Consider the following 14,130-nt stretch of genomic DNA (forward strand, 5'->3'; position numbering starts at 1 on the left):
AGTATTACTAATGACACGTATTTTGAGCTTCAATCTCCTTAATAAAATAGGGCATAAAATATATGTGCTGCCTACTTCACAGGATTATCTAACAACTACAACAATAACAATAATAATTTTGCTAACATTCATATAGAACTTTAAAGTTTAAAAACATTTTATATTTCTTGTCTCACTTGAGCCTCTCAGTAATTTGGTGATATAGGTGCTATAGTTGTCCTAGATGAGGAAGGTGAAATGACTTGCCCAGAGTCACACAAGTGGTAAATGAATCAGGTGGGATCTCCGGTCTTCTGGCCTCCCAATTTGGCTCTTTCTCCTTTATGAAGGGCTGTCTTTCTGTCAAAGGAGAAGAGGACATGAATGACTTCATGATCATAAATCATACAATAATGTGAGTCATTCCCATTTGCCCCATGCAGTCTTCTCTCCATCATTTCGCCTTCCTCTCTTCCCCTCTCTCTCCCTTTTCTCATATATTCCACTGTCTCTCCCACTCCCCACTGCCATCTCTTCTCCTTTGCTATTTCTTTGCTCCTCCCCTCCTTCCTCCCAGCCACTCCTCCCCTCTCTCTAGTTCCCTTTCTCTCTGGAGATCTCTCCTTCTCTCTGTCTCTCTCCCTATAATTTGTCCCCACTTCTAATGCTCTACTGAACACACCAAGTCCCCTCCTCCAGAACCCAGAGTACAATGCAGTTCCCACTGCATGTGAGAAGTATGGTTATTTATCATTATTATTAACGAACAAGATCCTTTGCACAGCAGAACTTTCCAGTAGTCTATTCCCTTATCACTCCAGGAACAAAACAAAAAATAAAGATTTCTTTTTCTCCGAAATGCATAGGGTGGCCCACTGTGAAGCAGGCCCTGGAGAGGAGTAGCCTTTTATAAGATCACAGAATTTCAGGAGCAGAAGTGTCTAAACCAACCCTTCACAGGAATCCCTTTTGAAACATTCCCAATAAATGACCCGTCTAGCCTTTGCTTAAATGCCTCCAGTGGCAGGGAACCCTCTTGAGACATTTTATCCCATTTTTGATAGTTTTCTATTGATGATTAGGAATGTTTTTCTTATATTAAGCTAAATTCCCCTCCCCTTAATTTATACCAACAATCCTAGTTCTTACTTTTGAGGCAGAGCAAATCAAATCCCTCTTCCCCTCAACAGCCCTTGGAGTACTTGAAGGTAGCTATAATACTTCTCAGTTTTCTCCAGAGTAAATAATCTTGGTTGGGTTTTTTTTTTTGGTCTTTCTAACCAATGCTGAAATATAGCATAGTTTCAAGTCCTCTTACCATCTTGGTCTCCCAAGGAGGAAGCTAGGTGGTGCAGTGGTTAGAGTGATGGACTTGGGGTCAGGCTTTGGGATCCTGGACAAATCCCATAATTTCTCAGTCTCAGCTTAAGCCTTTAGGGTTTCCTCAGCTGTAAAATGGGTCTAATAATACTGCCTGCCTCACAGAGATGTTGTGAGGATCGAGTGACACCATATATGTGAAGAGCTCCATGAACCTCAAAGTGCTATATAAATGCTGTTATTATCATTACCTTTCCATGAACGCACTGTAGCTTATCCACGTCCCTTCTGGTTTTCTCAGTGGCCTTCTTATTTATTGTTGTTGTTGTTCAGTCATGTCTGACTCTCCATGGTCCCATTTGAGGTTTTCTTGGCAAAAATACTGGAGTGATTGGCCACTTCCTTCTCCAGCTCATTTTACAGATGAGGAAACTGAGGCAAACAGGGTTAAGTGACTTGCCCAGGGTCACAGAGCTAGTAAGTGTCTGAGGCCAGATTTGAACTCGTATGGATGTGTCTTCCTGACTCTAAGTCCAGTGGTCTATCCACGGCACCACCTAGCCCTTCTTACTGGCAGCTCTTAAATATCAGTTGTCTAATGTGTTCTTGCAGTGCCTTCTGTATACAACATTCTACCTTCTCCCTTCATGCCTTTGCCTCGGTTGTCTACTATGGCTGAAAAGTCAACTCTAGTCACCTCTACCTCATAGAATCCCCAGCTTCATCAAGGTGAATTCAACATCTCCACTGTTTGCTCCTACAAAAGACCTATTCTGATCCCCCCTGTTGCCCCACCCCCCAAATTGTTATATTTATTTTGCATAGATATTGGATGTAAGCTCCTTGGAAACAGGAATTGTTTCATTCTTTCTATTTGTATCCCTAGAACCTAGCACTGTGTCTGGCTCAGGGTGGGGAGCCAGTGGCCTCAAGGCCACATGTGGCCCTCTAGGTCGTCAAGTGCAGCCCTTTCACTTTCTGTCCTAGAGGCTGTAGATTCCCCACCCCTGGGCCCACAGTAAATGCTTAAACAGATGATTATTGAATGAATGAATGAATGAAATAAAGGTGTAACTTAATAAAGGATTCTCAGTGCCTGCCTCGTCTGGGCTTGTGGTAGAAGGACTGAGGCAGACTTTTACCTCAGACCCCTCCTCTCTCTCACCCTCATCTATAACCGGAAAGGTGCCAAGAGTTACAGGGGCTGTGTGGCTAGAGGATGCTTAGGGGAGAAGGGGGCTCCAGGAGGAGGAGGGAGGACAGATTCTCCCAGGCAGAGAGGGACATCTTGTCCTCTTCCCATGACAGTGATCTGCCCTGGACCCTTCCTGGAGAGAGTCTCACTGACCCCAGGGCTAATACCAGAGAGTACAGAGTAGCCCCCAACCTTCTTGGGTGGTCTCCCTGACCTTGGGTAGGAAGGCAGGGGTCAGTCTAGCCCATGTGTCTCTCTTCCAGGCTCATCTGCTTGACTGCGGGATGTGCAGTAATCAAAGGGTCCAATTCACCGCCCTCCCTCTCCCTCATCCTCCATCACCACCATGCATACTGATAATTGCCGGTGACCTGAGAGGATTTGCATGTTAAAAGGGGTGTCTGGGGACACTTGAAAAGAAGCCGGCACAGCCATTCTTCAGGAGTGATTTTATTCTTTTCCCTGTTATTATGTCCAGGTCTTGAGTCTGCCTGGCCACCAACCACTTCATTAGCAGTCTGTCTGACTAGAGGTGGAGTTCTCTGACTCCTGGCCACCCAAGGCAGAGCGGGTCCGTTCTTAGGGAAAAGGGGACAGCTGGGCACCAGAACTCAAAGATGATAAATCATTCACTCATTCAATAATCATTTAGTAAATTGCTTTTTTGTATAGCAGACTCTGTCAGGCACTGGGGGAGGTAAAGGTGATCATTGCCACAACCCCTATCCTCATGGGGCTTACTATCTAATAGGATGAATGCAGTGTATTCAGAGATATACTATAACTACACAATAGCTATACTGTGTGATAGAGTAAGAGAGGTATAATCATTATGCAAAATCAGGAAGAGACTAAATCTCTTCTAGGCAAAGTATGGTGGAGCCAGCTCAATCAGGTGAGAGATGAATGTTAAATTGTGAGCATTTACTCATCAGAAATAGGAAAGTGCTACAGACTAGGGCCTCATTGATTGTCTTCTTGAATGGCTATACTTAAGAAAGTGCGAATGATGTTGATGAAATGTATGTCCTTTGGACTTTCTGGACAGTTGGCTGTTAAATATTTGCCAGCAGTCCCCTGCTTCCAGGGATTATAAGTGAATGCTTTATGGAAAAAATGACACTTGAGTTAGGCTTTGAAGGATGGGTAGTTATTGTGCAGTCATCCCAGTTGTGTCCAACTCTTTGTGATCCCAGGTGAGGCTTTCTTGGCAAAGATTACTGGAGTGGTTTGCCATTTCCTTCTCCAGCTCATTTTACAGATGAGAAAACTGAGGCAAACAATGTTAAGTGACTTGCCCAGGATCACACAGCTAGTAAGTATCTGAGGCCAGATTTGAACTCAGGAAGATGAGTCAGGAAGATGACTTCAAGCCTGGCATTTTATGCCCTGCAGCAGCACCTAGCTGCCCTGATTCCACAGTCATCCCCTCTCTATTATGCATCTTCAACCTTTCCTTGCATTTTTTCTTATCTGTCTGTAAGCTTGTTGAGATTCCCCCACTTCAAAAACATCCCTTCTTTTGTCTCCTTACTATTCCATCTAGCTACCGTCCTCTTTCCTCCCATTCACAGTCACACTTCACCAAAAACCTGTTTACCTCCAATTCCCAAGTCCAGCACTGTGCCACCTAGGGGCCATCTAGTCCAATCCCCACCCTTTTTAACACCTGAGGAATCTGGGAACCAAAGCACTTGAGTGACCTGTTCATTGCCATACAGGTGGTAGCCTCAGATAAGGTAACGAAACTCAGATCATCTAACTCCACATCTAATTATCTTTCCTCCACATCGTGCTGGAACTCCTTCTGACTATTATTTCTGTCAGTGGCACCAGGGTTATTTCATGTTCAAGACCTAAGCACCATCATTTTCTCATTCATCCCTCTCCATCACCTCCTAAATCCCATCCATTATCAAAGAACTCTAAATTCTGTCTCGGTGATATCTTTGCCCATGTCCCCTCTTCTTTTTTCTTACTGCCACGACCCTCATTACCACTCACTAGGACTACTGTAGTCATTTCATAGCAGGGTTCTTTCCTGGGGCATTACCTAATGGGTCTGCACAATGGCCTTTCAAATTAAGAGGAGCCAGTTTTCAGCCCTTCTCCATAGTAAGTCCACAGAAAGTGAAATGATCAATCCGATTATTTTTTTCCTTCTTATCTCATACTAATCCTGGTTCTTTTTAAGCACATGAGTAGGTCTTTGCTCATCCAGTTTAGAAACTTTTCCCAAATTACATTGGAAGAGGTATTAAATGTAGAAATTAGATCTTGAAGGAACTTCAGACTCTCTCTAAGACCATAAAAAAAGAAAGGGTTCTTAACCTGGAGTAAGGGAACTTGTTTTTAAAAAATAGTTTGACTACTATATTTCAATATAATTAGTTTCTTTTGTAATTCTATGTATTTTATTTTATGCATTTAAAAATGCAAGAAATTCTAAGAGAGGGTCCATAGGCTTCACCAGATTGCCAGAGAGCCATGACCCAAAAATGGTTAAGAAATCCCTGATCTAATCCAATTTTATACCATCTATAGATAGAGAGGAAAAATTGATTGCCCAAAGTCACATAAGCAAGGTCATCAGTCTAGAGCTGGGAATAACCTCAGAAGCTGCCTGATCCAACATTTTACACATGAGGAAAATGAGGTCAAAGGGAAATTAGGTCACAAAGGTAGTAATTGTCACATTTAGGATTTGACTTAGGTTCTCTGACTCTGTATCCATTCCTTTTTCTACTGTACTATGCTACTTTGTCTGCAATCCAGAAAAGTCAATAACTGATCCTTAGCTAGAATTTTTCCTTATTTCCTTGATCCCATTTCCCTGGAGCTTGGACTTAAGGTCCCTGATAATTGAAAGGCCAATATGGCACCAAGGATAACAGGTTATATGTCTTCCCATCCTCAAGGAACTACGTTGAAACCTGGTGTTCTCACAGTCATATCCAGTCTCCTACATTATAAGAATTCTAGACAGATTCTACTTTTAGCTGGATGCTAAATGATCAGGAATGCCATTTATCAGCAACGCAGGGGGTTGACACTGCTCTGAAATCTAAATGTGTCCATCTTGACTTGCAGGGCTATGCTTGTATGGCATGAACTGTGTGCTGATGGAGTGTTTTGCATTCAGTTCTGGGGGGCTGATTCCTAGCACTGGCCAGAGACCAAGTAGCTTAGCTTGCTTAACAGAAGGATGATGGTAAAAAAAAAAATGGTAGCATGTATAGGGGAACTTTTTCCATGACATTAATCAAGGCCAGAACTAGGGAGGTGTCCATGACACACAATGGAGGCATAACAAGGGAGACTTTGAAATTTTATTTTTTAATCAATGCACATAATTTAAATGCTAGGACATTCTGCTCCCCATGCCACAGAAGTGGTTGTTTTTGAGATTAAGTCAAGCCCTACATGTTACAGTGAAGCCTCAGGGGGATAATAATACACAGAGGCAATTTTCAACCCTTTCTTAAGGGGTACAAATGCCTTAAGAGGCAGCTGGGTGGGAGAAGGGCTAATGTTGGAGACTTGGAATTGGGAAGACCTGGGTTCTACTCCTGCCTCAGACACTTGCTGGTTGCATGACCCCGGGCATGTCAATTACCCTCTCTTAGTCTCAGTTTTCTTTTTCATAAAATGATAATATTAGCACCTACCTTCCAGGGTTGTTGTGAGGATAAAATCAGTTTAACAGATGTAAATGCTTCACAAACATCAAAGATCCATAGAAATGTGATATATTATGATTATATATCAACTCCATCTTTAGTGCACCTTTTCTCTACTGCTACTGCTGCTGCTACTACCACCAGCACCAATGAGTCCCATCTCAATGTGTGCATGTATGGGGAAGAGGGAAAGCAATGAGCATTTGTTAAGCATCTATTATATACAGGATGCTGTACTAAGCACTTTACAAATATTTTCTCATTTTATTCTCATAACACCCCTGTAAGATGGGTGAGGAAACTGAGGTGGAGAGGGGTTAAATTACTTGCCTCAGGTCACACATCTAGTAAGTATCTGAGACCAGATTTGAACCCAGGTCTTTCTGACTCCGTGGCCAACGTTCTATCCACTGCGCTACCAAGCTGCCTAAATGTGCATGTATATGCACATATATGTGTATATATAACATATATATGCACATGCATATGTGTACATGTATGTGTATATATGTGTTATATATTTATATGTGCATACATACACATATAGAAGCAAAGTGTCTTAGTATTTTAAATATGTGCATTTATTGAATAGCAATTTAAAAATTTCTCCCCTGTTGTACCTCCACTGTGTGTCATGAGCAGCTTCTCAGTTCTGGTGTTAAATGATGTAACAAAAACAGTTAACCTATAGATACTGCTACCAGAACCCCTCTCTCACCCAAACTGAGCTATTTTCTCTCTGACCAGTGTTACCAATCAGTCCCCAAGAATTTAGTACAAAACACTTCATTGTGTATGTGTATGTGTCTGTGTGTGTGTGTGTGTGTGTATGTGTGTGTGTGTATATATATATGTAGGACATAAATCTGTGTGTATATACACACACATATGTATATAGGTAACTATAAATAAATAATTCATATTTATTCAGTTTGTAGCTATGCTTTATATATATACAGGGGAGGAGAGGATATGTGTGTATATATAAATGTATATGTGTATGTGTGTATACATAAATACATATATACATACACACATTCATTCATGAGAACATAAGCTCCATATGTGCAGGAACTGTTTTAGTATTTGTATCTTTATCTTTAGGGCCTGGCACATAGAAGGCTTTTAATAAATGCTGGCTGATTAATCTATTGATTCATCCTGGCTTATAATATTTTTCTAGTTTATAGCATTTCTTATGGTTTGTTATTCTATTTTCTGTTTTGTATATTTCTTATGCGCTTTCTTATATTTTAGTTTATAGCCTTTATAGTTGTGCCTGTCCTGGACCCACCCAACCTCTCCTGCCTTATTCCACATTACTCCCAAGGGTCCAGTTGGATCAGGAACCATGGGTTGCTTCCAAAGACCTCTCCTCCAAGAGGGCCTTTCCATTTGCCCTGAAACTGAACCCTCCTCCCATTAGAGTGTAAGCTTCTTGAGAGCAGGGAATATCTTTATCCTCAGAGCTTAATATAGTGTTTTGCACACAATAAGTGCCTGATTCATGCTTTCAGTCCTTTTCCATGTCATTCTGTTTCCCACCACAGACTGAATGGTGCAGGCAAACTGACTTCTTGCTGTCCCTTCCATAGTTCATCTTCCGCCTTTGCATGGGATGTACCTCCTGCCTGGAATGCACTCCCTCTTTACCTCCATCTCTTTGGATTCACAGCTTCCTTCGTTCCTCAGTTTCAGCACCGTCTTCTGGCTGTTCCTTCTTCTCTGTTGTTCCCTATCCCAAAGTTATATTGTTTGTTTCAGTATTTGGTTTTCACATGTACACATGCATGTCTATATAATGTCTATTATAAACATATGTATACACATTTGTGTGCACATGTAAATATATCTGTGTGCATGTGTATATGCACATGTATACGTACATATATATATGTGTATATATACTGCCACTTCCATTAGAGTGTAAGCTCCTTGAGGTCAGTGACCATTCAATGTTTGTTTTGCCAGTGGCCAGCCCAGTGCTTAGCACTCAGTAGGCACTTGATAAATGTTCTTCTTCCCAACAGCCCTATAAGGCAGATAGTGTGAGTAGTATTTTTTCCATTTTATGGAGAAGCAAAGTGAGGCCCAGAGACATAAAATGCCCTGCACAGTGTCAAAGAGCAGGACTGTTTGTGTAACTTTAGACTCCTACCTCCATGGTTGACACCACAGGTAACATCACACTGTCCCTCAAATTGCTCACTTAAAACTAGTAACAGTTAATGGCGGCTCTAGCCTGGTTTTATTAATCTTACTGCCAGGGTTAGGGTGGATTGGTGAGCATTGCTTTAAAAAATGTGTAAATGTGAGATGAGTGCATTTGCAAAGTTGTCCTAGAAAAGCAGCTATGACATAGGAGAAAGTGCATTAAATTTGGATTCAGAAGACCTGGGTTCAAATGCTGTCTACACTACTTTCTAGCTGTATGACCATGGGCAAATTACTTAACCTCTCTAGAGCCAATTTTTCTCATCATAAAATGGGCATAATAAATAAGCTACCTTGACACCCAAAGGGTAAGATCAAATAAGTAATTTATATAATTTGTAAGCCAATGAGAACTATAGAAATGTTCCTATTATTAATGCCCTGTTAGCTAATTCTTCTAGAAAGGCATAGTAGATAGAGAGGCCAAAAAACCTAGATTCAAGTCCCACCTACAGCACAGACAAGCTGTGTGACCCTGAGCTAGTCATCTTACCCTTCATCATTCTAGGCAGCTGAGACTTTAATAACATGGAGGAAAAGTGCCATTTTTCACTGGTAGAGGGAAGTATTCCTCACCTGAGAATTTCTTATACCCATAAAACCACAGGTTCAGTCCCTATCTCTACCTTTTATAGGACACTTTACAGGCCCGAAGGCATGGCATGAAGGGTGATGAATCTGGGTCCAGGCTACCTATGGGCAATGCTCACCACTCAGAAACCCAGAGTTCCAGGGTGGGGAACATAAACTACAGGGTGAGAAGTAGAGGCTGGGGCATCAGAGCCTAGCAGAATGAAGATGGCTAGGGAGGAGTAGAGGGTCGGGGTCCAGACTATGTACCATGTGAATCCTTGAGGGAAATGGAAGCAGCTTTGGCCTGGTATACTGGGGATGGGCCCATCCTACTTTGTGGAAGATCTGTCCATACCTCTGGCCTGTTCACACCCATGTTTGTGCCCTCAGCCTGTCCAACCTCTGGCCTATTCACCCCTTTCATACCCTTAGCCTGCCTGCACCTTTGGCCTGTTCACATGCATGTTTATGTTCTCAGCCCGTTCATGTCTCAGCCTGTTCACACCCTGGCCTGCATCCATCTAAAGAGGTTTAGGGGCGAATACTAGAAAGCACTTTCCAAATGGTCTCCAATCCAAAATATATCATTCCCTAATGACTGTGGTCAAGACACACAGGCCCTGGCTCGAATTTTAACCACATAGTCACTCTTCACTCTCTTGTTCATCTCTGAACTGCCAGATCCTTGGGTTGCCAAGAGCCACTCTGAAACCAGACTCTGTGTTTAATCTCACAGCGTTACTCTTGCCAATTTGACTTTTTATCCTTTAGGGGGAAAAGTATGGAGATAAAACCCTTTATTGTTATCTCCCTTATTGGCACATTTCTCCATCTCACCCAAGGTCCTTCTGTCTCTGCCTAACCTGGAGGCCCAGGTCCTGAGAACAATGCCTTGAAGTAATAATTGGTTCCTAATGAAAATTAGTGATCCTTCTACGCCATCAAGCCTGCCTGAACAGGCAGAATTTTCCTGGCTTTAGTCAGCTTGGAAGGCAGAAGCCAAATACAAAAATTGTCCCCTAACACTTGGCCCTCTTGACAGTAATTGCCCAACCTTGGGGATCCTGGCCGGGGGGCCTGAGTGGGCTGAGTACTGAAGTATGGACAACAAACACCGATGGCATTGGGCCATGTCTCTGACCCAACCTAGCCGAAGAGGGTGGCAAGCAGGACTCCTTCACCTTTTTTGTGTCCTGGACCCCCGTGAAGGTCTGATGAAGCCTCTGGACCCCTTTCCAGAATCATGCTTTATTGCCTACAATCGTGAAGGAAATGCTAAATTTTACTTGGTTAATGAAAATAAAGTTGTTATTTTTTTTCTCTATCCAACATCATGAACCCCCTGAAGTATATCCACTGACCCCTTGTGGGTTCATGGTTGAGTTAAGAACCCATGGCTTATGTGGTTAACAGTTTGCTGTGTGAACATCCCTGTCCTAATCCTCAGCCCTGAATGGGAGTGAGGAGGATATAGAGTTTCTACTAGGCCTTGGTTTTGTAGACTGTGGACCTGAGTTCAAATTCTGCCTCATCCGCCTACTCTCCCCATATGATCTTGGATAAGATACTTACCCTCCCTAGGCCTTTTGACTAAATGTTCTCTGTGGTTGCATCCATCTCGACATTTGTGATCCTGTCATTCTATGACCCAAACCTCTACCTGGGTGGGTGGCACAGAGACCATATAAACTGGCATCATTTGGGTAGGTAGGGGGAGTAATTCTATCCCTATTTTCTCATAAAGAGCAAGACTAAATTCTCACCACAGTTAAAGGAATAAATGTAGCAAGTTCAAGGGTCTTTCTAACAGCAGCCAAGAAACCATCTCTAATGCCCAACCATCAGGTAAAGTCTCCCAAGGACATGGGGCAAAGTGGAAAGGGGGATGAGGAAATGAAGAGGATACTGTTGCTTCTGACTTCCTGCTGCCTAGGAAATTACAGGTGCCCAGCTCCCCCATTCCGTTCCCAGAAGTGGCCCAACCCTGATTGATGAGGAGTGCTGAGAAATAGGGGCTTGAGAACAAGTCCAGAACATGATGATCACTGTATTGGGGACTGTTACAGCTACCAGGAGGCCATCATAAAAAAATAGATATGGCATTTTAAAGTCCTTTGAACCCACTCAGAATAAAAATGACAAAGCCTTTGGCTTGGTTGGTTGAAGGGATGAAGCTAATGGGCTTTGGGGGAATAGTCACTGATAGATGCAGCTGTTCTGTTCACCTCACTCTTTATTTGCTTTTCTCTTTTCCCCAGAACACACCAGTGGGAACACCCATCTTCATCGTGAATGCCACAGACCCTGACCTGGGAGCAGGGGGCAGCGTCCTTTACTCCTTCCAGCCGCCCTCTGAATTTTTTGCCATCGACAGTGCCCGGGGCATCGTCACTGTGATTCATGAACTGGATTATGAGGTTACTCAGGCCTACCAGCTTGTGGTCAATGCTACGGTGAGTTACAAAGGGACAGGGCTTTGTGTTACCAGAGAGCATGACTCTTCCTGTCCTGGTGGTTTTCCTACCTGTCCCATCTTCACTGGTCCTCCCTGGAGTTAGGGTAACAAAAGGTTCTGTTTTTAGTGGACACATGGATCCGGTTCCATCTGAATCTGGGAGGTGTGTTCACACTGCAGAATGACCACTTTTATTCTCATCTGTGTAAAATGGATGTGTCAGGTATAAGATGCCTCCTGACCCCACTTAAAATATACATGCTACACCAAGGCACCGTGGAAGTTCCTTAGTGTCAGCAAAGCTCTTCTCTATCAGCTTGTCCATCCATAAGCCTTGGCCCCAGCCAAGGGACTTGGGGTAGGGGAGCCGCACCCCAGGGGACTGAGTCGCCTTCTGGCCCACCTGCCAAGCTGATGATTTACAGCACAAGTGGCCTCAGGGTGTACGTGTCCTTTGCTGTGAAAGGTTCAGGCCAACAGCAGAATGAGCCAAGCGAGTCCCTATGAGCCCTCCAGGACCCATTTGCTCATCTCACAAAAATTGCCACCTGGTGCGCTCTTACTGGCAGCCTGGGCATAGAGAGAAGCGGTAGAGAGCCTAGAGCCAGAGGAAGGAGCTGCACATCCACCCCATGCCCCTAAGCCGAGCTTGCTGGGGGCCAGGGGAGAAGAGAGAAGAGGGAGACGGAAATCAGGAACGGGATCAAAGTCTAGACGAATGGAGTTCTAATAGCCCAGGACCAAGAAATACAAAAATCATACTACCTGCCCTAGGTTAATGGGACTGGAAAATTGGAAAATTAATCATATTGGAAACTAATTACGTGGGAAAAAAGAGTACAGAGTGGTCCAGTGGACCACTTACTCTACTTGTTGTGGAGCAAGAAGATCTGGGTTCAAATCCTGGCTCTGATACCCATATGACCTTGGGCAAGTCCCTCACCTCCCTGAGCCTTAGTATTTTCATGTATAAAATGATGGGATTGAACTGGAGAGCAGGCAAAGTGTCTTACCACTGTACATCTAAGATTCTTTGACCCTACAAACATTTTTAAAAACCAAACCTAGGAGAGCAACAAGAAGATAAATTAACATCTTCTTCTCCTCCCCTACAAAGTACAAATGGATAACTAAGTTGAAGTCTGCTTTCTACTGTCACTATAAATTTGGAACATTTGCAAACCTTTAACAGGCATTTTTCTTGTCCATGCCCACACAAGGCCACCCAGGCTGCCACACGCACCCACAGACCAACACAACACCCTCTCCCACATAGCCAGTGAACATAGCCAGACATATAACTAGGTGGATATATGTGCACACACACAGTCTGTACTCCTTGCTGGGTAATTTTCATCTAGTGGGAAGGTAATTCAGGGTGATACCAGAGCATCGAGTGGGCGGGTGGGAGCCTGTGTGACCACAGGTTATCAAGAGGCCCGCACCCAAGCTGTGATGGTGAATACATGGCAAATACAGCTAAATTACTACTAATCTCCCTGCAATCAGGCCTCGTGTCCTTGAAACTGCGAGAGGAAAAGGGAGGGGGGAGGGCATGGAACTCCCACTGATGGCTGTTCTTTGCCATAGTAATGTCTTTCACTGCCTTCTCCTTGGGTAAGTGGGTTGTATTATTGAGTCACATGAGGGATGGCATTGCGCCCTGTGCCACTGAGCATCTCTCCATGGAAGCTCATTGTAATGTCTAGTATCTAGTGGAGTGGTAAGGGGTCACCAGGAAGGCACTAGAGTGGGATAGCCCATTCCACTGTCTCTGCCAAGAAAACCTCAAATGGGGTCATGAAGAGTCAGACATGACTGAAAACAGCTCAACACCAACAGCAAAGTCCTAGAGGATGACACAGGAGACTGTTTGCCATTCCTCATACATGACTTTCCATCTTCCACCTCTGGGTAAAGTGTGTATGTCTTTTGTTTTTATATCTCACATGTTTCCCCCTTGTTTCTCTCCTCTGCCCTCCAAAACAGCCATCCTATTACAACAAAGAATCTTTTTGAAAGAAGAAAAAAAAATCAGCCAAACTGATCAAAACATTAAAAAAGCTGGCTATATTTGCAGTTGTAGTTGTAGACAACTCCCTCCCAACCTCCCCCTTCCCCTTGCTCCAAGCCTGCAAAGGAGTAGGGCAAGGGGGATTGTCTTTTGAGATCCCTTTTTAAAGTTGTTGGTGGTTTGGATTTGTTACTAAAGCTGTCCGAGAAAAAACCAAGTAAGATCTGACATAAGAGCACAATTTCCTGGAGCCAGGGGACCTAGATTTGAATCCCATCTCTGGCACATACTACTTGGGTAACTTTGGACAAGTCCCTTGACTGTCCTGACTTCCAGTTTCCTCATCTGTAAAATGAGGGGGATGGGCTAGAGGGCTCTTGTGGTCCTTTCCTCCTTTAAAGAAACCATCTCCCACCAGGGAGGAGCCATAGAGGAGTCAGCTAATCTTCCCTCTGCTCATCTTACAGATGAAGACTCTAAGGCCAGAGAAGGAAAGCCATTTGTCCATGAGACCAAAGCATATATAACAAAGCCAAGATATGAACCCAAACCTTCTGACTCCAATGCCAACCGTTTTTCCTACATCATGCTGAAGTACCTTGGAAAAACCTAAGATGGGCTTCTAACATCCTTCCTGGGTGTACTTTAAAACCAGCCAGATGGCCATCTCTCTAGAAAACTTTAGACATCACCTGCCTGA

General features: G+C 43.6%; 1 protein-coding gene across 1 annotated transcript in view; it reads left to right on the forward strand.

Moving 5' to 3' along the window:
• CDH23 (cadherin related 23) overlaps positions 1-14,130 on the forward strand; it is a 606,235-nt gene that overhangs the window by 251,726 nt on the left and 340,379 nt on the right. Inside the window, exon 7 of the mRNA XM_020994435.2 lies at positions 11,220-11,414. Within this exon, the coding sequence (XP_020850094.1) occupies positions 11,220-11,414 (195 nt within the window). The remainder of the gene's footprint in view (positions 1-11,219; positions 11,415-14,130) is intronic.

Source organism: Phascolarctos cinereus, unplaced genomic scaffold (genome assembly GCF_003287225.1).
Source record: "Phascolarctos cinereus isolate Bilbo 61053 unplaced genomic scaffold, phaCin_HiC Scaffold_3;HRSCAF=262, whole genome shotgun sequence".
NCBI lineage: Eukaryota > Metazoa > Chordata > Mammalia > Diprotodontia > Phascolarctidae > Phascolarctos > Phascolarctos cinereus.